Source organism: Neopsephotus bourkii, unplaced genomic scaffold (assembly GCF_033783945.1).
Source record: "Neopsephotus bourkii isolate Nb327-2 ecotype Australia unplaced genomic scaffold, CSIRO-AGI_Nbou_v1 NB_1825, whole genome shotgun sequence".
NCBI classification, from domain to species: Eukaryota; Metazoa; Chordata; class Aves; order Psittaciformes; family Psittacidae; genus Neopsephotus; species Neopsephotus bourkii.
In genome coordinates this window covers 12,154,332-12,180,481 of record NW_026902298.1, presented here as the reverse complement: position 1 = coordinate 12,180,481, position 26,150 = coordinate 12,154,332, and the positions used below count along the sequence as shown (strand labels likewise).

Here is a 26,150-nt window from a genome sequence, read left to right as displayed (position 1 = left end):
CCAGGAACGGCAGAAGAAAAATGGGCAGAAGACACTTTATTCAGTCTTTGCTTATATGTTGAATGCAAAAAACCATCAGGACAGGTCATTGTGTCAGAGCCTTACAGACATCAACAGATTGTGACTTTCCCTGTTTTGTCTTAAGGCAGGAGCCTCTTGTTTCCAGTCCATCTAACACTGGTCTGCAATTCATGAGCAGAGCAGATGTGCAGAAACCTCCCCATCATGGCTACAGGTTACAGGGTTGACTATTTTCCATTTCTTTCTTTTCCAACACCTGCTACCCTTCCCTGTCTTCTGGAAAAAAACCCAAACCAAATAAACAAAAAACCCCAAACCAAACAGCTAATTGTAAAATAAAGCCTTTAAGGTTTTTCTAGCTTGCTTGAGAGTTTTTGGGTCTAAGGTTTAAAGTAATGGGTTTTCACACATATACTGGGAAAGGTAACTGAAGTTGTTGCTGAGTGTGTAGAGATTATAGAGTGACTTTAAAAACATGCTTAAGAAAAAGAAGAGAGAAAAGCAATCAATTAAAAGCATTTTGGCTTCAGAGAATGTGGGTGGAACAAGGGCTGCCCTCTTTCAGAAGGGGGAGAGAGCTTTTTGGTCTGTCAGACATGTGATGGACATTAATGACAGGAATTACGGACAGTGCCCTGAAGAAAGAATTAAATTGTCTGTTGAAGAAGGGAGTAAAATGTATATCCTCTCTTTTAACAAAAATAACTGTGTTTTTCCTCCAAGAGATCAGGCAAGTCAAGTACCTTTAGTGGTTTTTCAGTATTTATGGCCTAAACCAAACTTTCACAACTGGGTGGAAAATTAGGAGACATTTTCTCACATGGTCTAAGGGAGTGTATCCTGTATGTTCTTTCTTTTGTATTCCTGGGGGGAGCATTTTTAGTACATAGTGTTGGCAAGATTCCAAATGTCTTGATTTAAGTCGAGAAATGTGATTTTTACCTAGGACCACTGTAGCCTGCATGCAGTCATGTGTGTAGGATTCCTGGTAATGATACATCCTTTTCTCAGAGCTAAATTATCCCAGGCAAGGGCAAGCCTGTTACACTTCAAGTTTGTATCACCATCTCTGCTCTCTGTTCATAGCACAGTTCTTCTGGATTGTGCTATTCATACTTCTGCTTCGTTTCTTACATTCAGCAGTATCCAGGCATGGCTTTGCCAAAAATGTTTTCTGGGGCACATGCTATTTCGTGTAAGGAGGTATGCAATCTCTGGCCCTTTGAAAAGAGTAGGTTAAGTTCTTTGGAGCAGACGAGCAAGAGGTAAGGAGAATATGCAGTGGATTTATTGTCTTCCCATTGTGTGTTTACAAGTTCTGATAAAAATGCAATATAAAAACTTTACTCACCTGTGAAGATACAAACTTTCTGGAATTGAGTCCTTTGATTACCCCTTTCATTTCTATGTAGAGTTTTGGTCTGCTTTTTTTCTGCCTTTGCTTATTTCCTTCACAGAAGTAAGCTTTTCCCTTGTTGATTCACCAGGCTGCCTGTCAGGCACATTGGGACCCCATGGCAGCTAGAGGATATGGTGATTGCACTAGTGTGTTATGAAAATGACTGAGGAGATCTGTTTCCTAAACTCCCAGTGAGACTTAAGTTGTAGTGACACATGTCCAAGATCCAAGCTTCTGGCCATAAAAATAACTTCCAGAGTTTTAGAAAGTGATCAGTGAGGCTTTCCGAGCTCCAAAAAAGGCATTACATTGCTATAAGAAAAGTCAAATTCATCAGTTAGAGAAGAATTGAGCACATGACTAAAATTAGTCTCTGCATGACTGCACATTTTCATGACCTTCTCTTCTGCACAAAGCAAATGTAATCAAGTCCCAGTCACTAGTATATGCAGGTGCACACGTGTATTCACATGCATGCTCAGTGATGCTTCTAGATAAATAGTAATGTGTGAACTGTAAGTATCAACATATATTCAGATACTGCCTTTATATGTGGAAGCCACTATAATTATGTGTGGTGTATTTTTCCATTACCAGTGGGTTTAGTAAAGAGTGGTGAGTGGGGATTCTGGGCAAAATAATTCTGAGCCAGTATTTTATGGCAAAATACAACTGGTGCTCCTCTAAACAGGCACAGGTCTTTCAATCCCTTACATGTTTAACCCAAGATCTACCTACAGGCTTTGGCTGCTTGCAAATGAGAACCTAAAGAAGTAGCTTTGCTACAGTGTAGTAGTAAGTTTTATTAAGTATACTTTACCACTAACAGTCATTCTGTGGTTTCCAGGAGGTACCATATCGAGTCTTCTGTTTGGTAAGGGAGGAATTGACAGTATACTCACTTTGGAAGCCCAGTGTATTCTCTAAATAAGCAGTGGACATTACTTCGGTTTGATAGCTTGTTTCTCCAAGTTCTTTAAAAAAAAAAAAAGAAAGAAAGAAAGAAAAAGGCATTTTAATATTTGCATCTGTCTCTTTTCACAGTATCACAGTATGTTAGAGATTGGAAGGGACCTCAAAAGATCATCTAGTCCAATCCCCCTGCCGGAGCAGGAACACCTAGATAAGGTTACACAGGAACGTGTCCAGGCGGGTTTTGAATGTCTCCAGAGAAGGAGACTCCACAACCTCCCTGGGCAGCCTGTTCCAGTGTTCTGTCACCCTCACTGAGAAGAAGTTTCTTCTCAAGTTTAAGTGGAACCTCTTGTGTTCCAGTTTGTACCCATTGCCCCTTGTCCTTTCATTGTTTGCCACTGAGAAGAGCCTGGCTCCATCCTCGTGACACTCCCCCTTTATATATTTATATACACTAATAAGGTCACCCCTCAATCTCCTCTTCTCCAAACTATAGAGACCCAGCTCCCTCAGTCTTTCCTCATAAGGGAGATGCTCCACTCCCTTAATGATCTTAGTTGCCCTGCACTGGACTCTCTCCAGCAGGTCCCTGTCCTTCTTAAACTGAGGGGCTCAGAACTGGACACAATATTCCAGATGAGGTCCCACCAGGGCAGAGTAGAGGGGAAGGAGGACCTCTCTTGACCTACTAACCACCCCCTTTCTGATACACCCCAGGATGCCATTGGCCTTCTTGGCCACAAGGGCACAGTGTGGGCTCATGGTCACCCTGTCGTCCACCAGGACCCCCAGGTCCCTCTCCCCTACACTGCTCTCTAACAGGTCGTTCCCCAACCTATACTGGAACCTGGGGTTGTTCCTGCCCAGATGCAGGACTCTACACTTTCCCTTGTTATATTTCATCAAGTTATTCCCTGCCCAACTCTCCAGCCTGTTCAGGTCTCGCTGGATGGCAGCACAGCCTTCTGGCATGTCGGCCACTCCTCCCAGCTTAGTGTCATCAGCAAACTTGCTGATAGTACACTCAATTCCCTCATCTAAATCATCGATGAATATATTAAATAATATTGGTCCCAGTACCGACCCTTGAGGCACTCCACTAGATACAGGCCTCCAACTAGACTCCTCCTAGCATATTTTATTATTCTTCCCATGCAACTTTATTTGCTGTGACATTTCTTCATTGTCTCTTGTCTAAGAATGTGAGGTCTTCTGACCTGGGATTTTGCCTTCCTCTACACTGGATAGAGCCTGGTCCTATTTAACTGTGTTGTCTGTTTGGAAAGTATTATTGATCACAGCTTCTGCCCATACCTGTACCATTAATAATCAATTGAAGAGCTGAAAATGGGATCCAGTTCTTCAGGTCTTGAGGGTTTCTCTTCTCCTGAATTTCATAATAGAAGTTTCACACAGCTTTAAGAAACCACAGAGTCATGTAGCTTAAAAAGAGGTGGCCAGCAGCCAGCTTTCAAATAAATGCTCTGTGGTCTTTGATTAAAAGAAAACATTATCATAATATTAAATTACAAGTCAAATGGTGAATGTATCTTTCTTTGTATACAAGATATTACCCTTTGAAATCATAGAGCCCAGAGTGATTTTCACATGAGGGTGACCAAGTAGAAAAAAGTAAATAGAACAGTAACATCGGTTATTTTTCACATTCCTCTCCTGGTTATAGAAACACAAGTGTTTAGATAACAAGTTTCTTGTTACCCACATATTTTCCCCACTTCTCTGAACTTTCATGCCCCTTATTCTTTATACTTTGTCTATGATATGTTACCTTTCTGGTATGCCTCTCCATATTCACATAAAACGCTAGTATTGCAGCTGTATCTTTGTGAAATGTTTTGAAGTCAGATGTTTTACTCAAACTCTTGTCGATGCTGTTGTGAGAAGAGTGGGAAGCCTGCCAGTGAATCTAGCTGAGATAAAGGAGAAATTTAATGACAGAGCTGATAAAAAGCCAATTTTTGTCCTGTTCCTAGATAGCAAGACTGTCAGATGAAAGAGACTGCTAACAATCCTACTGATTATTGCTATTTTTCTTCTTTTTAAAACAATACAGATTAAACTTCTCACCCACAGACTAGCACACTGGCACTTTGCAGAACTCAGAGCTGGATGGTCAAGGTGGGAAGTCAGGCAAGTGACCTGGCAAAGCAATATGCAAATCTGCCTCGTTCTACGTTTGTGCCAGCAACTATCTTTGGACTGTGATCACATAGTTTCTTGTGTCCTGACTCCTTCCAGCTCTGTTGTGGGCTTTATCTGCTGCTGACAGAGGTTTTCTTTGGCAGCTGCTGACTTGCTGTCGCTAGCACCATGTATCCCAATGTATTTAGCATTCTAGATGCTACAAAGAAACAAACAAAATCTGTTTTACCCTCGAGTTTACTTAGGATTTTTTTGTTCTGAACTCTCTTTTAAGGATTTCAGACACTTGCTCTTCATGCAAATTGCACAGTTGCTGTCCATTAAAGTTTGCTATTGACTTTCTCATGGAAATTCGGATGTTCCGTTCTGCTAGCTGGGTAGTTGGGGGGCATTCTTGGTGAAGTACTGCTGTTCTGGTTTTCCAGCATGTTAGCGTGTAACTCTTCAGTTCATTTGTCTTTAGGTGTAAAGACATCACATAGGCAGTAACATTTACATTCTCCTCCTTTTTTTTGTGTGTGTGTCTGAATTGGTAAATGATCAATATATTGCAATAACTATCAGGTCAATTGCATGCTGTTTGTTCAGCTCACTTACCTTGACACATTTGAACTTCTCTTTCAAATTAATGAATCATAATGAGAACCCTAGCCAAAACTATAGTAATGAAAATGCAGTTTGCAACATTTTGCTATGTTATTACTGCAAAATTCCACTTCAGGAGGAACATTAATAGTAGTAGCTCAGTTTTAAAAGATACCATTGCTAAACAAAACTGTACCAGCATTAGGCCCAGGACAACGACAAATATCTTGGTTCTAGCAAATCTCTCTCATTCTACGTTCTGTGCTCTGTACCTGCTGCTGACTCCTAATGCCTTGCTCCTCCTTGTGTTGAGATGAACTTCATCTCTGGGTCGGTCTCAGAAGCGATGAATAGAAGTGAGTAAAGCAGCTAACTAGCAGGCTCTTTCAGTCTTTTGTGTTTCTGTAGGGGTAGTATTACTCTTTCTTCCCTCCTTGTTTTTCATTAAAAGGAAGCTGAGAGCAGAGCCTCTTTTAAAGAGAGTAAGTACAGGCAAAGATAGCTGAATCTTCTTAATAAAGCAGTTAATTATTAGTAAGGGTGTTGAAAGGAAGTAGAGGAAGTTCCTAGTGTTATATATTTACTATTGATTCCACAAGGAGGATTTTGTGATTTAGAAGCGAAAATACAGTATGCCCAATAGCAGAAAAACAGAAACAACTTCTTCAAGATTGGTATGGTCAACTGAAATAGGTATTTACTCTTTACAAATGACATTATATGTATTAGACTGACCATTTTTTTTTTATTAAGCATAATTTTTTCACCTTAAAACATGGTATCTGGTGCTTTCCCAAAGTGGTAATTTCATTTTTTTTTCTGCTGTGTTTGTCACTGTCGCATCTTGGAAACAGCTGTATGTATTGAGCTGCTTGGTTTATATGTCATCTATTTAATTTAATATCTGAGTGTCTTCACATTGCTGAAAGTAAATGTGGCAAAATATTTTTCTTGCTTCATTGCTGGGAAGACTGTTGGGCAAATGGATCTCTGTGTGTGAAGCCACAACTGTGCATACCTCTTCAAGGCAAAACTGTATTAAGAAGCATTTTGCATGCAGTTTATGCACAGGGCTTTGAATATTAGCATGGAAGCAGTCTGGGAGCATGCAAGTTTTAGGCATTTCTCTTTCGCTACCAATATCCTCTCAGTGTTGCAGAATTCACTGCAACATGTAGTTGTCATGTGCTCTTCAGCAGAGAGTGGATTTTGGTACGGTTTAATAATATTAAGAGACAATCTTGTTTCTGATATGAAACTGCAAAAGGATGAAATTGTCTCCCATTTATGGTTTGGTTTCCAGTCCCTTAATCCTATCATATCCATACAGAAGCTGAATATTGGAGAAAAAGCTTGTAGGATTCGACAGCCTGGAGTCTTGAAGAATAAAATTGCTGAGGGAGGGCTGATAAGACAACAGTAATCAGATCTTTGCATCACGTTTTCCCTTTGTTTTGATAAAAGCACCTTCTCCAAGAGGTTAGTCCCATCATCTGTGTTGTTATGCACAGTGACTCACAGGGCTAATAGCATAACAGGTATGAGAACCCTCCTCCTGATTAGTGTCTCTGCTGGACACAATGCTCTAGAGGGAGCTTCTGTTCCTGTCTGGGAAGAGTTAACAGAGGAAGCTGTGTATCGAATAAAACTGCTTTTAGTGTTGTATGGAGCATCCTTACAGCTGATTTGTGCTGCTGTGCAAGGGTTAAGTTCTCAAAGGGGAATCCTTAGATGTCAAGAGTTGGCAGTCATCCTTGTGTCCAAAGTAGTTCAAAGAAAAAAGAAGTGCAGGAAATGTGCCTTTGTGCTTGGATAGCCACTGTGAGCAGAGCAGCCCCGGAGGGATTCTTGGAGCAGTGCATACTTCAGAGCATTCCTAAGGCTCTTCCTAGTAAAGCAAGTATGGAAAGGCACATTAAGTAGCCCCGAAGATCAAGGGAGCTGAAGAACAACTTAAAGTCTCTTTTGCCCTCCCCAGTTAAGTTGTGTGAAATCAAGTAATTAAATATAATTTACTTTTTATTAAATTGATTTCTACAGGATCAATTCCACATTCATTGTAATAATTTAATCAAAACTTGGATCTCAAAATTCTGTTTCTTTCACTTTCTTGCTGGCACACAATTCCTCTTTTTTTCTGCAAAATTTTGCATTGCTATGCCATGGAAGCTCAAGGACTGGGACACAGCTCCTGCCACAGGCCACAGAATGCAGAGGCATCCTGAAGCTGGTAGCTTAACACCCTCTAGAAGGCAGCTGTCTAGCAAATAAGTCTTCTCTTTCTCTTTTGCCTAATTTTATTGGTCACTCTGGCACTTCGCAGAGGGGTTTTATTGGCATTTTAGCCTATGAGTTGATCAAAATCTAGGTGTCCTCAACATAAAAAGGACATGGAACTGTTGGAACAAGTCCAGAGGAGGGCCTTGAGGATGATCAGGGGACTGGAGCACCTCCTGTATGAAGATAGGCTGAGAAAGTTGGGCTTGTTCAGCCTGGAGAAGAGAAGGCTGCGTGGAGACCTCAGAGCAGCCTTCCAGTATCTGAAAGGGGCCTATAGGAATGCTGGGGAGGGACTCTTCATTAGGGGCTGTAGTGATAGGACAAGGGGTAATGGGTTAAAACTTAAATGGGAAGTTTAGATTGGATATAAGGAGGAAATTCTTTCCTGTTAGGGTGGTGAGGCACTGGAACAGGTTCCCCCGGGAAGTAGGGAATGCTCCATCCATGGCAGTGTTCAAGGCCTTGGGTGATATGGTTTAGAGCGAGGTGTCCCTGCCCATGGCAGGGGGGTTGGAACTTGATGATCTTAAGGTCCTTTCCAACCCTAACTATTCTATGATTCTACTCTGTTTTGTGGGCAACTTGTTTTGGAAATCTGTTTCATTCTTGATCATGATGAAGACTCAAAATCTTAACATTTTCCACAAGCCAAATTGGTCCAAATTTGTGCTTTGACTTAATCACCATGAGTCATTCAATATGGCAAAGTCTGTTTTGAAAACATTAGAATCTTTTCCTTCAGCTGGATATTACACCATTTTACTGCATTGTTACAAATTCTGAACTCAGAGCAGATTACAGAGTAAAGACAACATGATTCAACCTTAGCAAAATGCTATAATAGGATCCATGTGAATATTTGGAAGATATTAGTATTTCCTATTAGGTAATAGGACTGGCATTTCCATATAAAAATATGTAATGAGAAAGTAGTCACTGCTCAGCATTTTACAGTCATCAGCAGAGTGTGGGGCTACGGGTAGTCTTTTGAGGGAGCCCTTCTCTTCCCCTTTCAGTCTCTGCATTTACAGGCTTTAAACCTTCCTGCACCTTTTTTTTGTGACTAATTATGCCTGTCACATCTCCATGTGTGAATTCACACATACATATCCCTTTTAAGCTGGAATTGAAAAACCCTGTAATGATGCTGTTCTGAAAGAATAAAACAATTATATTTCTTCTTATAAATTTATGCACAAGAGCACAACAGTTTTGAAGTGCTGTTCCCTTGGAAGGAAAAATGTATTTCCATCATGTACTCCTTGGCTCTTCTTTGGAGATGCTTAAAAAGCTCTATTAAGAGTTGGACACATCCCCCTTAATTTACTCATCTCAGAGTTACACATCCAATGTAAGCCAGTTATCTAATGTCTGCTTCTTCTGTGATGATGGTTCTTTGACAGTTTGTTTTAAAACAGGTATCTCAGGCTGCAATTTCACATCCCTTTCCTCTAATGGCAAAGCCAGCTTGAAAGGCTTGAATTCTTCCTCTGCCCCAGCTTGTCATCCTTCTGGTTTTGACATTGTAATAATTTATGTGGCCAGACTGTGAACTAGATTGAAAATATTGAAAGGTTCACCTGAAAAATTTAACCTTTTTTCCTCCTCTGTTTTGGCCAGTTTTTAGGAATCCAGGAAGATTCGTATTTCCTGGGAGGGAAACACAATTATGCCACTCTTAGTTGATTTTAATTTTTTCTTTCTCCATTAATATGTATAGAGAAGGAAGAGAAGAAAAGGTACAAGAGTTCAGGATTTGGAATCCTGTCTGCTACACAGATGTGATATAAGCAGCATATGTGTGTTTTTACAGGCTATCACCCTAGGAATGGCCAACTTTCAGATGCCAGGCTGTAGCTCAAACCAGTATAATTCTACCAAGAAAAACAGAAGTTGATGGCCAGTGAAGCTGCAGGTCATTTAAACTCAATCCGTATGATCTACAGCTTCACTCTTCAGTACCAACAGGCCTACAACCTGTTAGCTATCAGTACAATGTCTGTACACAGTCAGCAGAAATGGAGTAGATGCCTCTTCTGCTAGCAATCTCCCAGGCTGAGCAGAGAAGAGAATGTAAATAGTGCAGAATGGAGGTCCCTGGACAGTGCATCTGAAAGGTCCTTGGAAAACCTTAGGAGAACTGGGCAGCATGTGATTTATTACTGACAGCTTTAAGAAAGGTGAGACATAATGCAAAGCCTTATTATCTACAAGTAGTAAGTAGTTAGTATTATAAAAATAGACATATGAGTAATGAGCAGCTGTGCTATAAAAAGAAATCGTTCTAAGTTTATGTGACACTATATGCACACATGAGTATGCACATGTACACACTGTTAGTAGATCAGGAGGATGCAGTAGATGACATATTTTTGGATTTCAAGATGTGTTTCTGGCAACCTATATCTCAACTGTAATTAAAATAGTCATTCAGATCTACTTCAGTAGATGTACACTGAAAACTGAATAAGAAATCATAATTAGTAAGCTGCTCTTCAAAGGCAATTTGCCAAGTTAGTAAAGTAGTATCAAGAAGGTCCCAAGAATTTAATCTTGCATCTTATCTAATAGGTGAGGTTTGTGAGAAAAATGTAGATGGCATGGGCAAAACTTCTGGGTCTAATAGCTGTGATACAGTGGTGGAAACCTGCAATATACTGTGCTGGAGCTTAAGGAATCTTATGTTTTTGAAGCGCAGCATAGTGATTTTATTAGAAAGATTTGAGGCATGAAAGGATAAGTACGCAGCCTACAAAGCATTGGAGAAGACAAAGAATGGTTGGACAATATGATTCAGGAAACTCCATTTTCCAGGGAAGGAATGGGCCACTATGTGACTGAATAGAGAAAGTGAGGAAATGAGAGACAAAGCAGCATTCTGTGTGAGCAGGGGCAGCCAGGAAGCCAGCGTGCTGTGAGCAGCAGGAAGGAGGACTGTATGAATTTTGTATAACAGTAAAGGTCTGGTCATTCTGTATTCATGGAAACTGCAGATGATCTTTGGTAATCCAGGTGAATATTGTAACAGGGAATTGCTCGGTGCCTGGTTCTGAAAAGCTTTTAGATTGATCCACTTACCATCCTTCAAGGGAGAGCCTTGTCAGCAATCAGCAGGTGGTTCAGAAGGTGGTGGTGTGTCTCTTGTGGGTGGGGTACCAGGTAGGATTGCAGCAGCTGAGTAGGTTCTCTGAAGTAAATAAACAAGGAGCTACCAAGGGTAGTCCATACATGAGTATCTGACTGGGTTTAGTTTTGCAGAATATAACTAATTTTTAATATTTTCGAATGATGCCAAAGAAGAAGCACATGCAAGGTATGCTCTTAGATGCCATGTTCGACACATAAAATAGTACAGAAAGTTATAAAAAAGTCTGTAAGTATTCTGCTAGCCAGATATGTTTTATAAGACTTGGGTCTATGAAATGCATGTATATATTCTTTGGGGAAAAGAGGCTGTATGGTTTGACTAGCCTCCAGCTCACTGAATGGGAACCTCCTAGACTTGTTAGGCTAGACTTCTTTGAATGCTGTTATGTTAGAAGCCAAGGGAAATGATAGAAAATCAATGACTAAAAATCACTTGCTTAGCAGAGAGTCAAAGTGTAAAGAATAAAATTAATCCAAGCACCAAGGACTGAAAGAGGAGTTCATTATCTGCTTACTCCCAATGTTATGAGGCTGGCTAATAAACAAGTGGCAATGGAATGGAATTACTGATTTCTAAACATGTATATCGATAAACTAGCATTTCTCAGACTAGGAAAGAGGTTTCCTGTAATTAGAATCAAAAGAAGTAGATTAGGAACAGCATCACATGGCAAAAATGACATTCCTCTTTCCCCAGCCATTCGACCAAATGATCTTGAAGGCCAAAAGATCAACTAATACTTAAAATAAATGATGTGTTTGCTGATGTCAAATCCAACTAAAGACCTGGATGCAATAGTAACTAGCCTGTTGTGTGTATGTGTGTATGTGAAGCCTTCAATACAAGTGGCATACTAGAGGTTTCATTCTGCCAGCAGGAGAACATCTTTGCAAACTTTGAATAGATGGCAATATCTGAATGCAAATCGTCATATCACAGATGAGGATATTGTCTTAGTCCTATTCTCAAGCAAATCAAGAATTGAGGGAAGAACTGAGCTCAGAACTAATCCCAGATGGTATACAAGTGAAAGTGATTGTGGCTTGAATACACATTTCTTTAAAACAGAATAAAATCTGAAGTGGTCCAATATGTAATTTAGCCTAGATATTCCAAGAAATGGACTTTAGTGACTAAATAACACCTGAAAGTTTAGAACAATGTCACACTAACTCAGTTGAAAAAAAGGCTATGGATAGAAAAATTGAGATACCAATTGGGCCATTTGTGTAAATGGTGAGAAAGCCACAAATATATAGCTGAAAGGGGTGACTATGCTGGTATAAAAAATAAGGAAAAAAGTACACTGCTTTCAGCAAAAGGAAGTTGAAAAGTCACAAGTTTAACAATAGATGAAGAAAGCAAAAGTAATGAAGAAGAAACCAGCAACAGAGTTAAGCCTAAGGAAATTTTCTAAGCACATTAGTAGCAAAATCACCTTGGCAATGATATGAAATCTGTCATAGATGTGTGTGGTAGCTTTATCAATAATACAGACAAAAAAGAAAAATGATAATAAATATTTCTCTTCTAGGAAAAACACTCCAAACAATTGTTTCTCTGCTGTCACATAGAAGTAATGTAATGGTTTTCGTAACACACAAAGATGTTGTGAAAAAGCAGTTATTAAAATGCAGTTTGTAAAACAACTGGTCAAGACAGCTTGTGTTCAAGAATTCTGTAGGAGCTAGCTAAGGAGCGTTAAAAGACAACCATGTTGAACTTTTCAGTAAGTGTTGGGATACTGAAGAAATTCTGGAGAACTGAAAGAATCTTCATGATGCATTAGTATTTAAAAAGGGTAAATGGAACATGCTGTATTTAATGATGCACTGATTTACTCTACTCTTGTGAATAAGACTGCTTGATAATACAAAGATTGCTACTTAACATCAACCTGAGTAAAACCGTCAGAATACTTGATATAGGATTGAAGAACTAGAAAAGTATTTATAATTACATGTCAATTTAAAAGGCTTATTTGGAAAGACTTCTTGTTACGGTGTCATTTTTTTGGCGAGTTTACTACTTTGACAGAAGTTGTAAGTGTGGATGTAGGACATTTCAACATCAGTCACATACTTAAATAGTTAACTCTTGATATGGACTTCAGTGCGTGCCTAAGGTGATACAAATCACATGTACATTTAAAACAGAAGTGTAAATGGAAATCACTGTCTATTAACTCTGTCTGTATGTTTCCTGTACATTCTGAGCTATGGGCTATTTAACAGCTTTATCAGTAAATGATACGGAGGGTGGGAATACCTGTTCTGAAAGGAAATATGACAGAGAGAAACTAGATGTCATGGTGAATGATGAGCTAAGATGATTTATTTTGGCCAAAATGACTGATGAGACTGTTTTATGGATAAACGGGTTGATCTCAGGAGGGAGCAGAATGGCCATTCTGTGTTGCATGGCATTAGTGTGTGCTGATGTCTGCCTCTCAGCAAGGATCCTGAAAAACTGGAGAGGGCTCTAAGCAGATTCTAAAGTATCACATAATAGAGTAAGCTTCAGCAATACTGCATTTTGTCATGTTCCTCCCCTTTTTGACCATTCATTACCTATAGTCTATCTGTCCAGAGTACATAAAGGGTGATGAAGTAAGCAAGGGACATGTGAATGGACCAACTAATGAGCAAAGAATAAGAGTTTAATAGTAAGCAGCAGGAGATCACAGTGATATTTTCAAGGTGAAAGGTTAATAACTTAAAGCTGTAAATACTCATGAAGTAGAGAGATTATTTATTGAGCTGAAAGGCAAAGGTTTAACAGTAACTGAAAAATACTAGGATAGGTAGTAGACAAAAAGCCATTGTCTTGCCTACCCTGACTTTCTGGCAGTCAGATCTATTAGTCTATACATTAGGCTATCTTCTCAGAGAAACAGTGAGAAATACTGAGTTGCTATTTTGGTACTGGATGGGGAAAACACTAGAAAATGCTCTAAAGAAAACTCCTATTTTGGCAAGAAGATGGCTTGGCTGACCTGGAATTGATTTCCCATCATGAGTTCTATAAGTATTTTCTGTAATTTTCTTCTCTTCTGCAAAGTAACATCAGGATTCAGGGAGAATTTCAGCCCTGCAGATGTCTGAATGCTTTTTTCTGTAAGACAGTGAAAGAAATGGAATTACCTTCTGAGTGCTGGAGGCTTCTGATTTTATTGTGCTCAAGAACAGAAGAAGTGCTGTGCTGTTTAAAAGATCTCATATTTTTGTTGTGACAGTTGAATACATTCACTGTTTCTTCCTGATCATTCTATGTTCTGTAATGGCAGACTTAGCTGGATCTCCTTTCTCTCCGTCTTTTATTTCTTTTCACTTAAATCATTGCCTTTTTGGTGGTCAAGTCAGAGAAATCATGTAGTTGATAAGCAATAGTCTTTATTGTCTGTTTAATGATTAAATTCATGTCATGCAAGAATTACATACACGCATGTATGAGAGGATGTGATGTGGGGTTATTGGAAGCATCTCTGGAGTTCCCAATTTCAAAAGAAAGTGAAGAAGAGTTTCTTTTTAGTGCCTGCACTAGATTTTTCAGTTTAATCAGAGAAGTTGAAAGAGTGAGAGAGAAAAATAACTGAGATATAAAGTAAGAGTGTAGCCTGCAGTGTTACAGAATCACTGCACAGACCTCATGCATGGATTTGTCATACTGTAAGTCCTCTTCTGCTTGACCATAGTCAGAAATTCTTTGCTGTGAGAAAATGAATGAATGGGAACATATTCCTGCGGTGTGTATGAGCAAATTCCTTGCCTATCACTATGTCTAGGGTCTTCTAAGTATATTTTGCTTCTCAGTGTAATAACTGCCTTTCCTTCCTCTCATAGGCCCAGCTGAGTAAGTGGCATCTTCCCAGAGGAAATGAATAGGGTTGATACCAAGCACTTGAATGAAACTTTGCTTTTTGCCAAATTTGAATAGAATGTTGCTGACATGGTGGATAATGTAATTAGTAGATCAAGTTTCATGCGGTGCTCTTTGTGACAAAGCAGTAAGTTTTAATATACCTTAATACCAGACCAGCAAACTTCATAAACATGTATCTCAGCAGTACTAAAAAAACTTTTGTACCATTTTTGTCTCAGTTATTACCCATGGCAATGGTTTCTTATAGTTTTTTCCACACTAAAGCAATAGATTCATATTTCAAGTAGCTTAGCTCATGGTAGTCTGCCACTGGAACTTGTGTTCCTTAATGAGAAAGAACAGGAAAATCCCAAAGGTGTTTATGTAACTGGGAGAGGGGGGGACAGTGCAGGTCAAATAGTTTTATTAAGTTTTAGTTTTATCAGGAGAAATGTCCTAGGAAATGTCTCTAGCAGAGCTCCTGCCATGACTGCACTAAGTTTTGTGGGTCCCGTGATATTCAGGCTATTTCCAAAATACATGAGCAGCTTGGAGTGTGTGAGGAGATGAGTGGGTGGAACAGACTTTACAGAATGCCCTGAGGGAAGTAAATACTGAAGCTACAGCAGTGCTTAACAAAGACTGGGAGATCCAGAACTGAGCAATGTCTCATCAAACACAGAGCATAAGCTGGGAGGAGCAGACTCAAGTTGTTGAAAGGTCTTGTTCCCTTTCCACAGCAGAATTTCTTTCAATATGGTGAAATAGTTGTGTGTGCAATATGTGATTAATTTTTCAGCATGGATTTTTCATAAGGCAAGCCTTTCATATAAGGCTGGACAAACTTTGGGCAGCCAAGTGCCACAACAGGAACTCACATTCTTCCTGAGGATTTTATACCATGATTGAAGATAGCTTACTTAGCAGATGATTGTCAGTGTCATATACAGTGCAGAATCACCTCTTTCAACATTAATATCCCTACATATTTTAACACAGAGGCAGGGAAAAAATCTAGTGTTTGACAATTGGTCTGTGGGCATCACAGGTCTGATACCAGTACAGCAGGTGTCTGCTGCAGCATGATGCTCTTCCGTTCATCTTACCCTTAGAACCAACCCTATGAGGACCGATGCCTGTCTTTAGTCCTATAATAAAAGATGGACGGATATAGAATTCTCATGCTATGAAACCTTTTACAGCATTTTCCTCACTGTGTAATGCATGTTGTCATATATTAAAATGGAAATTGTTTTAGCAGTTCAAAATCAGACTACATACTGCTGAAAAACTAAAAGCAGTGGTAAGTTTGAAAAAGTTAAACGTATGTTTTAGGTTTGGGGCTTCTTTTTTGTTTTCTTCTTTCTAGATCCTTCTGTATGTTTTCATATTACTGTTCAGATGACTTCTGCTGAAAATATCTTAGCTGTTTCTTACCAATGGCATGTATATATGTCTTTGTCTCAACTGCAATTCATGTGAATAAGATTCCTATCTCCTCTGACATGATTTTACACTTTTATATTGCTGAATTCATAACCATTGTGGCTGAGGTTTGAAAGCAGTTTATTTTGCATCTCAGTCTTTGAACACCTTTAGAAAACAAGCATATTTGTTTTAGTCAACTTATTTATGATTCCTAGAAAAGAAGCAACCAGGGACAATCTTAAATAAAGATCACTGTGTGCTTAGTTTGGGACTTGTGTATTTTCACATGTACAGGTTAAATAAATAAAAAAGCCATTGCTGGTATGAGTTGTTCCAAAGAGAATTCAGGAGGGACTGAATGTTCCCTTGTCAGAAGTACCACATTGGATAATAATTTTGGTAAACTTGTTTTACTTGAATAATTGATCCAGAAGAACACCTCTGTTTAAAACCAGCTAATCTGAACATGATGAATTTACTCTTCATGTGGTGAAGCAGAAAATAATTTCTATGGCCTTTTATATCTTCTGAGATTTTAGTTGTTGGTGTTTTTTTTTTTCTGCACAACCAAACTTTACATGAGGACTCTAGGATTTGAATAAAAAGGCACAAATGAGTATATATTAGTGCCATACTTATGATCAAATGTCACAGGTACCAATGAAGATTCTCATAGATACATGACAAAGGGATTCCTGAAATAGAGTGGTGCAGGATGGGTACTGGAGAGAGTACATATTACTAGATATCAGATACAGGAAAGTTACCTGATTCCTTTGAAAATCCCAGACTTCATGCCTGGTAATTAGAACCAAATCTGTTCCCTAAATGGTTGCAGTGGTGCAAAGGTTTCATTAGTGTTAGTTTCAGATGAGGTGTTCTCCTGTGGTGAAGATGAGGATTTATGCAGGTCCTCCCAAATGGTTGCTGTTAAACCCATGTCATGTGTTGCATAGATAACATATGTTTTAAAGTTGAACTCTTCTTCTAATCACAGAATTTTTTGGGTCAGAATGGGCCTTTGAAGATCACCTCCTTGCCATGGGCAGGGACCAGGTTGTTCAAAGCTTCGTCCAACCTGAATGCTTTAGAGATGTAGTTATTGACAAGCAGCTAGATGTACTGTTACAGCAACATGGTCACTACTAGAATATACAGTGTCCCTTCAAAGGTTATATGCTGGTAAAAATGGGAGTGGATAAAGAATAGTAAAGAACAGATTATTAAGTAAAATATTTTGTTGTAGTTATGTTCCTGGGAAGTAGTAGGGCTATTCTGGAACATCATCAGGAAGATACTGTACCAGTACACTGTAACGAGGGTGAATGTAATATAACAGGGCTTTGTTAAATATATGTTCATGCTTAATAATATGGGAGCATATAGTTTTGTATAGAAACATCAAACTCTTGCCCTGCTCTTTTTGTTCCATTATAGTTGTCTCCTGTTCTGGATCACATGAAGAAAACTCTTCTTCAGCAAATCCACCTCAGAAGCACTCCCTGATAAAAAATACGATGGTTTCATTGCATCAGCCTTCCAAACCAGGTACTACAAGTCTTCTTGTTCACATCCTCCTTATTTCTACTTCAGAATCTAAGTGCAAGGTAAATGCTGGCAGTCACAAGGACTCTTTGCCAGAAAGCTGTGCTACTAGGTTTCTGATTGGAAGTGGAGCAAAGGCTCAGAAACTTTAAGGGAAACCCTTGCTTCCTTATTAAGAAAAAAACCCAAACCAAAATAAACCAAAAAAAGAACACAACAGGGGAAAAAAATAAGGAAGTCTCGTGTGTCAGCTGCTCCTCTGTTTTGTAACCTCTGTGGGCTTGATGAGGATGCACTCTTCCCCCTTGCCTAGGTCATTAATGAAGATGCTAAATAGTAGAGATAGGCCTCTGCATGGTAGAAAACTCACATATGTTTCTCAAAGGAGGTGGCAAGGTGAGCTAGCTTTGCTATAGAGGAGTTCCTTATAGTGACATCTTGCAGATGGTATCTAGTGCTTTAAAGTGTGATTCTCTTTTCTGACATACGCTGGACTGTCTAAGAGTTTTCTTCAGTCTAAGCTTCATCAGAGCACTTTTGTAGCATCTTAAGGTATGTTCTTTGCTGCCTGTAGTAATACAGATGCATTTCTCTCTATATTTTACTTTTTTCATTTCTGTTGATTTTGCTTTTCCATGGACCTGTGCTTGAAGTTCCCCAAGTTCATAGGTGCTAACCAAAGCTGGATATGAAGCATCTGTTACGTGGCACACATTTGTATCAGAAGTTGTAGCTTTTGGTGTTCTCTTTCACTGTGACCATGAGTGTACCCAGTTCTTGTCCTGGGATATATGCTAAACGGCAGCTTCTTGTTGATCAGTATCTCCATTGCAACACAATACATGATCTGTCACTAGAAAGCTCAGAGTCCTTTTTTTATCAGATGTCAGCAACTTCTCTCATAGAATCATAGAATGGTTTGGGTTGGAAAGGATCTTAAGATCATCCAGTTCCAACCCCCCTGCCATGGGCAGGGACACCTCCCACTAAACCATGCCACCCAAGGCTCTGTCCAACCTGGCCTTGAACACCCAATCACTTCTCTGATCTCTTTCAGATCTTCTTCCAGGCATCATGATCCTGACAGGCGTCAGGTTGTGGCAGATCGGCTTTATACAGCCCAGAGAGTATGGGAATTAGGTGCTTTTGAAAGAGAACATTGTGTTCACTTATCTGAGCTGCAAACTGCTTCACTATATGAGGCATGTTCGAAGGGTTAAGTCTATATTGGTACAGTCACTGCTACTGTAAGTGGAGGTACTGATAAGATTTGTTGTAATTATTTTGTCATAAATACTAGTTTCAACTAACCATCTAAAAAAGAAAAGGCATTGTTTTCTTTTCTGAGCTCTCACTTTGCTCTCTTGCACTGTTATGCTGTTGGGAGAGAAATTGCTTTCTGGGTTTTATGACCAACTTGATTTTTATCTGATAAAAATATTACTACTTCTGGCAATAAGTTTATGAGTACTAAGCTAACCTGTCAAACTTTTATAGATTTGAAAGAGGATAGCATGTCTGTATCAGGACTCTGCTTTGTCTCACACAGGCATGGAATTTCTGAACTATTGAGATCCCTAAAGCTGTTTTACTGGATCATCAAACCTCAGCACAGACGTCTTTCCCTATATCCAGCAGTCAGAATGGCCGGTGTCCTCCTTCCTGTGCTCTGCTGGAAGCTGTCATTGCATACACACATTAGAAACAATTTGCCAGTCCCTTTGTTTATGGCTTTTATTTAAAAATGAAGGGCTGAACACTGCAGCAGACCTTTGCTAAGCTTTATGGATTTGGTGAGGTGGGCTGAGAAATTATTCAGGTGGCTGGTCCTGGTGGCAGGGTGAAAGGCAGCAATCTCCATCAGCAAGTAGGCCAGAAAAGGATGGGGAGCTTGTAGAGGAGCTGGGGGAGGATATGTGTTGGGATGGGAGTTAACAGCCTGTCCCAAGCCACAGCAATGTGCATCTCTGTAACATCTGTGTTTCTCTTACCCCTGCATGTTGGGTGGTGTTTCATCAAAATGTAGTTAAAATTATCTTTAAGAATTAAGAAAACTGGTCTGCTTTGGTTGGAAAGATTCTTCCATTTCTTCTCCTTTGGGAAGTTTAAAGTATAGTCTTCTGGAGGCTCTTATCTGCCCCATCTGTGTTGCACCTAATTGCACAGGTTACACCTTGTTATAGCCCTGACCTTAATTCTGTTCTTGATACCTGTCTTTCCTCCTCCGCAGGAACAGGGATACCCAAGGGATAACATTGTGTGATGTTTACAAGGTCTGAATACCCTCTGAAATCAGGATTCCAACTGCAAAAGTTTAGTTTCTTATTTCAGGTTCAAATGGGTTCAGACTTAAACAGGGGAAGTTCAGGTTAGATATAAAGAAGAAGTTCTTTACTGTGAGGGTTGTGAGACACTGGAATGGGTTGCCCAAAGAAGTGGTAGATGCTCCATCCCTCTCAGTGTTCAAGGCCAGGTTGGACAGAGCCTTGGGTGGCATGGTTTAGTGTGAGGTGTCTCTGCCCATGGCAGGGTGATTGGAACTGGATGATGCTGAGGTACTTTCTAACCCTAACTATAGTATGATTCTATGATTTCTCATAGCCTGGGGGTCCTCCAGTTATTACTGTAATATTATTATTACTACTGAAAATAAATATCATGCAAGTTAATATCAGCTTACCATATCTATTCAGTCCCACTCTGTGTGGGAGAGCTTTTTGCAGCTAACATCCCTTCAGGGAGTTTATATTACGTTGATGAGAGAACAGTGAATTACTTCTTGTCTGGTTTGTAATATGCTGGCTATGAAAAATTCTGGCCAGGTTGATGTAGTGTTCTCAGTGCTGTGAACAGACTCTGGGTTTTGTTAAGAGGGTGTTCCTGTCCATCCTGCTGGAGGAAAAAAAGAGCTGCTTAAAATGAATAAACAAATACATACATACATAATATGTAAAGCTTGCATTGCTCAACTATTCTGCTTGAGACTCTGTCAAGCTCTTTCTGTTGCTGAGAGAGGGTTGACTTTCATTTGTTTCTCTCTGCCACAGTGCTAAATCCATACAGTTTTGATGTCCTTTCTGCACTCAGTATTATTCTCATTCAGGTTTTTATGTACATGTGGCCTAGACCTTCCACTGATGTAAATTCACTGTTGATACAGGTAGGAGGAAGCTGATTTATACCTGCTAAGAATGTGCAGGGCTTTTTTTATTCTGGCATGATCTTCACCCACCCTGGGAGAGACTTTGCTGTAATTGCAAAACACAAATTTCCTCTTTTCCCTTCAACTCTTCCATTTCTGGGAAGAGAAAGCTCCCATTCCCTGTACATCTGCTCATTCATGTGCCTGTATTACCCCTGCCCCTTGAAATGGGGAAGGCCTCCATGAAACTTTTGGTTTCTCATAACAGAAATCTCTTGCAACATCGGCTCAAGCTGTTCATGGGTGACGTCTACTGACAGTTCTGGAAAACCAGACTGGGTGTTATCTTCAGTTGGTGCCCTGGTTCCCCAGGAGAGGCAGCAGCAGCTTCTGGAAAACAGCTCCTCCCATGGAGATGTGGAAGGTAGGCAGAGCTATAGCTCTCCTTGAATGGATATCCCCTTTCTGCCAGCACTGATACCAGCTGTGGATGGCAGCAACAGAAGCCATTAAACTGAGGCCTTGGGCACATGTCACTGACAATACTGCCATATGCTGGCTCTGGTGCATAGCTCGTAAGGGTGCTGTCAGTGCCCAAGAGTTACTAAGAGCCATATAATCTATTTATGCTGCCTAAGTTGGGTATGTATGGACCATGTAAATAACACAGCCCCTTTATATACTTGTTTTGTATCTCCCTGTTTTAGGATAAGCTACTTTGGCTTATGGAGGCTGGATTTTTCTTAGGAAGCTCAACCCTTTACAAGCCAGGGCTGGCTCCATATGTCTGCTGTCTGACTTGTAAAGTCTTTGGTTTCTGTTTTGTTGAACATGTCTTCGTGCTGCTTTGTTTGGTTTCTTCTCATTCCTTCTATCACATCTTTACTTATTTCCCTCACTTTTACTTTATTCTCCTTTCTCTACTTTCTGTTATTTGGGTGTTTGTGCATAGTCCTTGCCTTTCTTCTCATGATTCCTTTCTTTAAATTCCATATCCATTTTCCTTTTATTATCTCTCTTCCACTCACAGTGTGTGTTTCTTCTTCTTTATTGTTTTTAACTCACAGGGGACATTTTCCTCCTGAACACCAGCAGGCTCCCAGATAGATGTGAGTTCAGCCTGCATAGCCCCATCCTGCCTGGGAGCTTGGACTCTTGCTTGCTGGAGCTGGCCGTATGTTCACAGGATGCTGTTCCTCTCCTCCAGAGGTTCACAGTCGAAATCAGATATGTGGAGACAAACAGGAATACAATAATGGCTCTAAGAGTTGGCCATGAGGAGGATGCCGGGTAAGACAATCCATTTGCAGCTGTTTACACTTTGAATTGCAGGGTAGAGTGAAGTCCCTCCAGGCCAATGTTTATCAGTGTCTTCTCCCTTCCTGAGATCATTGCTGCAGAAAATGAAGGTAGAACTGACGGAACTGAAGTATGCAGCTTCCTGATGGGATGTCTGTTACAGACCCAGCTTGTGTGTGTCCCCTTTGCAAAGAACACACTTGCTTAGGACTCACTCTTTTCCCCTTGCATTTGGAAGAGGCAAGAGTGGCTGACTCTCTCACTGATGCTAGGACCATAGCTGTAAAATGCAGTCAGTCTGAAGACTGCCTTGGCAATACTGAAAAATATTCAAGGGGTCACATTTGTTACAAGGGTCACATTTCTCAGTCTGAGGCAGGATTAGCTACCTATTTTGTAATGTCCTCCTTCCGACTGCTAAGTTCAGGAACATTCTTTTTTGCTTCATTTCTAGAGTCAGAGAAGAGAAAAACAGAGACTAGGGGTGAGAAGAGGTGAATACAAAAAAAGAAAGTGCAGCAACCCTGGATCTTGTCCTCTATTCTACTCTGTTTGATCATCCCAGTGTTTCACTTTTTCATTCCTGTGTGTAGCAAGATGCAGTGAGAAGGAGAAATAGGCAAAGGGAATGATCACAACAGGAAAAAAGGAGAAAAGTCCACGTGTCATCTGATTTTGCCATTTTCCATGTGCTTGTTTTTCCCTTGCTTCAGTCTGCCTTGTAAGAACCTGGGTCAGACACACAACAGAGCTTTTTATTTCCATCACCTGACTGACTCCCATGGAGAACTTAGGCAATGGATCCCAGTTCTTGTTTTCTTTGAATTCTTTGGCACTCCCCAGGCTGCCATGGAAATCTGTAGCCAAGACTCCTGGTCAGCCAAAGATAGCAGAGTTTGACTAAAACATAGTATTTATTTTCCTTCAGATCCCTCTCCTGCTTTTAGTTATTGCTCACTTCCTTCCTGACTGCTCCTTCCACTTCTTGTGGGATCAGTTTCTAATGTTCTTTTTTACCTGTAACTGCCCTTGCTGCTTTGAGTATCTGACAAGCCACTTTAACTGCACCCACAGCTCCATTCCCCTGTATAAACTCATAAAATACCCTTTGGATATACTTAGCTGACCAAACTAAGCTTTGATCACAACCACTGCCGCATCTCTGGAATGAATCATAGATGTTGTTCAACAGTTTATTTGAGCATTACAAAAACAATTTTACATGAAATCAAGATAATTATCTCTCCAAGAGTGATGGTATTTAGATTTATTAGAATGGAATAAGCTTTACTGGAAGCTGGCATAGATACTGGTATTATGTTTTCTTTATTGAGTGAAATGAAGCACTGGTAATCTCAGAGGGTTTACTATTAAGGTTTTAAAGATGGAAGGCAACTGAGTTCCATTTTAAATGAAGTTAGAAAGAATAGCAGATAGACAAAACAGAGCTAGGAACCATGTTAGGTCAAATACCCTTCCTTTCCCCCCTCATTACAGAGAAATTCTGTAAAATCTATGCACAATTCCAGAAAAACATGAGTGTGAAGGCAGGACAAACTGTTTCTAACAGAGCTTCTTATTAGGCAAGTAGTCTGAAATGAACATTTTTTCCATGATTAAGATTTTAACAACACTGGTTGTTAAGAAGAGATATCATCCTGAATTGTTCCTGCTTTCCAGGGGCTTTCCATAGGGAGTGGAATTTCTACAAGCTTTTTTGTGATAACCAAACATTGCTGCACAATTTAGAGCAGAACAAGGAGGACAATGAGTAAATGACCCTGAGATAGATGCCTGTGTGGAGTACATAGTTTAACCATTGACAATTACTACCAAGGAATTGTCTTGAGATCAGAGTAGAAGCTTAGATACAGAAAAAGACTAGGTGACATTTGTCTAGGTAACCAGGCACTCCATAAAACCCTGCGTCAGTCCCTTTTGTCACCCCTCAATTCCAGGACCAAGCTACACTTCTTCATAAGCTCCAGCTGCACCAGACCACTTCAGTGAACTCTCCTCTTTCTGGACCTAGAAATATTCTCCTGATGGTGTTTTCTCATTCAGGATCCATCGGAAACACCGTTCCCAAAAGCTTTTATGTAGGTCATGCAAGAGAGAAGGTTACTGCCCACCTCACTAACTACTAGGACTTACCATAAAATTGGAGTAGTGGTGTTGAAGATGCCACTCATTTTTTCACATAAATACCCTAGTGAAAGAGCAAAGACACAGGTGGGCCTTCAGAGACTATGTCCTGTGAACAAGTAGCACACAGTCACAGTATTTCTTGTTACATATACCAGAGGTTGTGGGTATTCTGAATTACTAACATTAGAGAATCACTGAGGAAGTGAGGAGTTTGAAATTCTTTATATGTACAAAAATACATAAAATTATGTTTCTCATTATCTCAGTAGAGCTCACACATCAAAGCCTATAGTTTTCCTTGCAAGTCCAAGCCTTCACCTGGGAGTTGGCTTAGAAGGCTGTCTTCACTTTCTCAGAGTTACAGTTATAGTGCTTGTACAGGTCACGGCTAATGTCTCTTTTACTGTTTTGCTTATCCCACCTTTTCCATCTTTACCGTACAGATGCAGAAACAGTCACAGCTGCAAATTCTTCTTAGCCCAGTCTGCTTTTGTTTTGAATGGTTTCACATGCTTGAGTTTGGTTTTGACCACAATTATTTCAGTTTTGTCAGCTGAAACTGTTTCAGTAATTCTGTTTCTTTCAACTCTTAAGTACTTGCACTTTAATGAATATAAAAAAGCACCACTTGGGGCAGAGATAATCCTTTCCCTTTTCACAGTCAGTAAGCCAAGTTGATTTTGTTCTGTTTTCTTTCTGAAACATAAGGCACTGGCCATAATAGTCTTGGCAGGTTAAAAAGCAAAAGGTTCACAGCTATGTGCACACATGGGTTTTCAGTTAGCCAGCCTCACAAAATAATATTGCTTAATTTTTTGTGTCTTCCCCCTTTCTGGGAGGAGACAGTGGTGCTAGAATGCCCTGCCAGCTTCTGAGATGTGTAAAACCTTACTGTCTTTGACATTTCTATTAATGTGGTTGTTTTCATCCACAAAAATTATTTGACTTCTGCTATCATACACTGAAACATTGCCGTGTAGTTAATCTGAACATCTAGAAACACGCATGGTCTTTTGGGTTTCATAAATTAGGTGTCCAACGACATAAGCCTTTGAAAGGGAGCAGTGTGGTAAGCATCCTCAGAAAATGCCTAATACATACTGACAACAGTGAACACCATTTCGATTAAAAACCTGGATGTTGATGAAGACTTGCAGGCAACAACTTCCTGTATGTAGAAAAGTAATGTAAAGTTTCTAATTTGTACATTCACTGGTTGAACCTAGAAGCAGTTAGCATACTGCAGAAATACCTTTGTGCAATAACCCATGTAGTGAGTCCCCCTAATCCCCAAAACGTTCCAGCTTTCCTGTTCAGCTTTATTGAATTTCTCACTGTTAATGAAGAAATTGTTGTTCTTAATATTAAAAGCCTTTCTTAAAATTAATCATCAGTTACAGTTGGATATGGAAAGGCATGGCAAAGAAGGGATTGGTAAGGAGGGGGAGGAAAATTTTGGCTTGGCAGAGGAGATTGAGAGGCTAATGAAAATCAGAAGTTGAAATTATAGGTTTGCAGGGTGAATCTTGAATTCTTTTGCCTTAAGCATCAGATTGCTTGTAACTCCAAACTTTCTATCCATGCAAATATCTCAATTATGTCAGAGTGATAGCCCTTCCATACACACAGATCAATTTTAACATCTCTATTTAGAAGAATAGTAATATTACCTCATTACTTGAGATCTGGTTTGACATATAATCAATAGTAAAGGTATTGCAGAACTTGGCTGATGCAGTGTTCCATCTTCACTAAATCAACAGTGGGCTCCATTCCAGATTCCATTAAGGAAATTAAATTGGCTTTGACTAGCTCCCATTTGGATAGTGGGAACAAGCAAAGAAGGTGTAACTATTTACAGTATTAGAAATCTAGCTGCAGTTGGCTCTTGGGGTGAGGCTTTCTCTGAAGGGGAATACCTTGCTGATGATGAGACTCCATACACTGAAGTATTCTGGGTGATGTAAAGCTACTTGTCGTTTTTACAGTCTCTGAATGCTTGCCAGCTTTTGCTGTGGTGTTATAAACGCATCCAGGTTTCAGTGCTGGAGATACTTTAGTGCAGATATAAATGTTTTGCAGGACCTTAGGGCTCTGACTCAGAAGAGCTGGCAGTTCACAGTAGTGGTTTAAGGTAATGGCCTGGATCTTCTATCAGATGCCACAGTTCTTCCAGCAGAGATGGCAGAATGGACAGTGTGTTTTTCTTAGTTGTG

At 39.8% G+C, this 26,150-nt stretch overlaps 1 protein-coding gene across 1 annotated transcript in view; it reads left to right on the top strand.

Moving 5' to 3' along the window:
- LTK (leukocyte receptor tyrosine kinase) overlaps window positions 1-26,150 on the top strand; it is a 97,872-nt gene that overhangs the window by 25,627 nt on the left and 46,095 nt on the right. Inside the window, exons 2-4 of the mRNA XM_061343773.1 lie at window positions 17,238-17,348; window positions 20,756-20,911; window positions 21,555-21,777. Of these exons, the coding sequence (XP_061199757.1) occupies window positions 17,238-17,348; window positions 20,756-20,911; window positions 21,555-21,777 (490 nt within the window). The remainder of the gene's footprint in view (window positions 1-17,237; window positions 17,349-20,755; window positions 20,912-21,554; window positions 21,778-26,150) is intronic.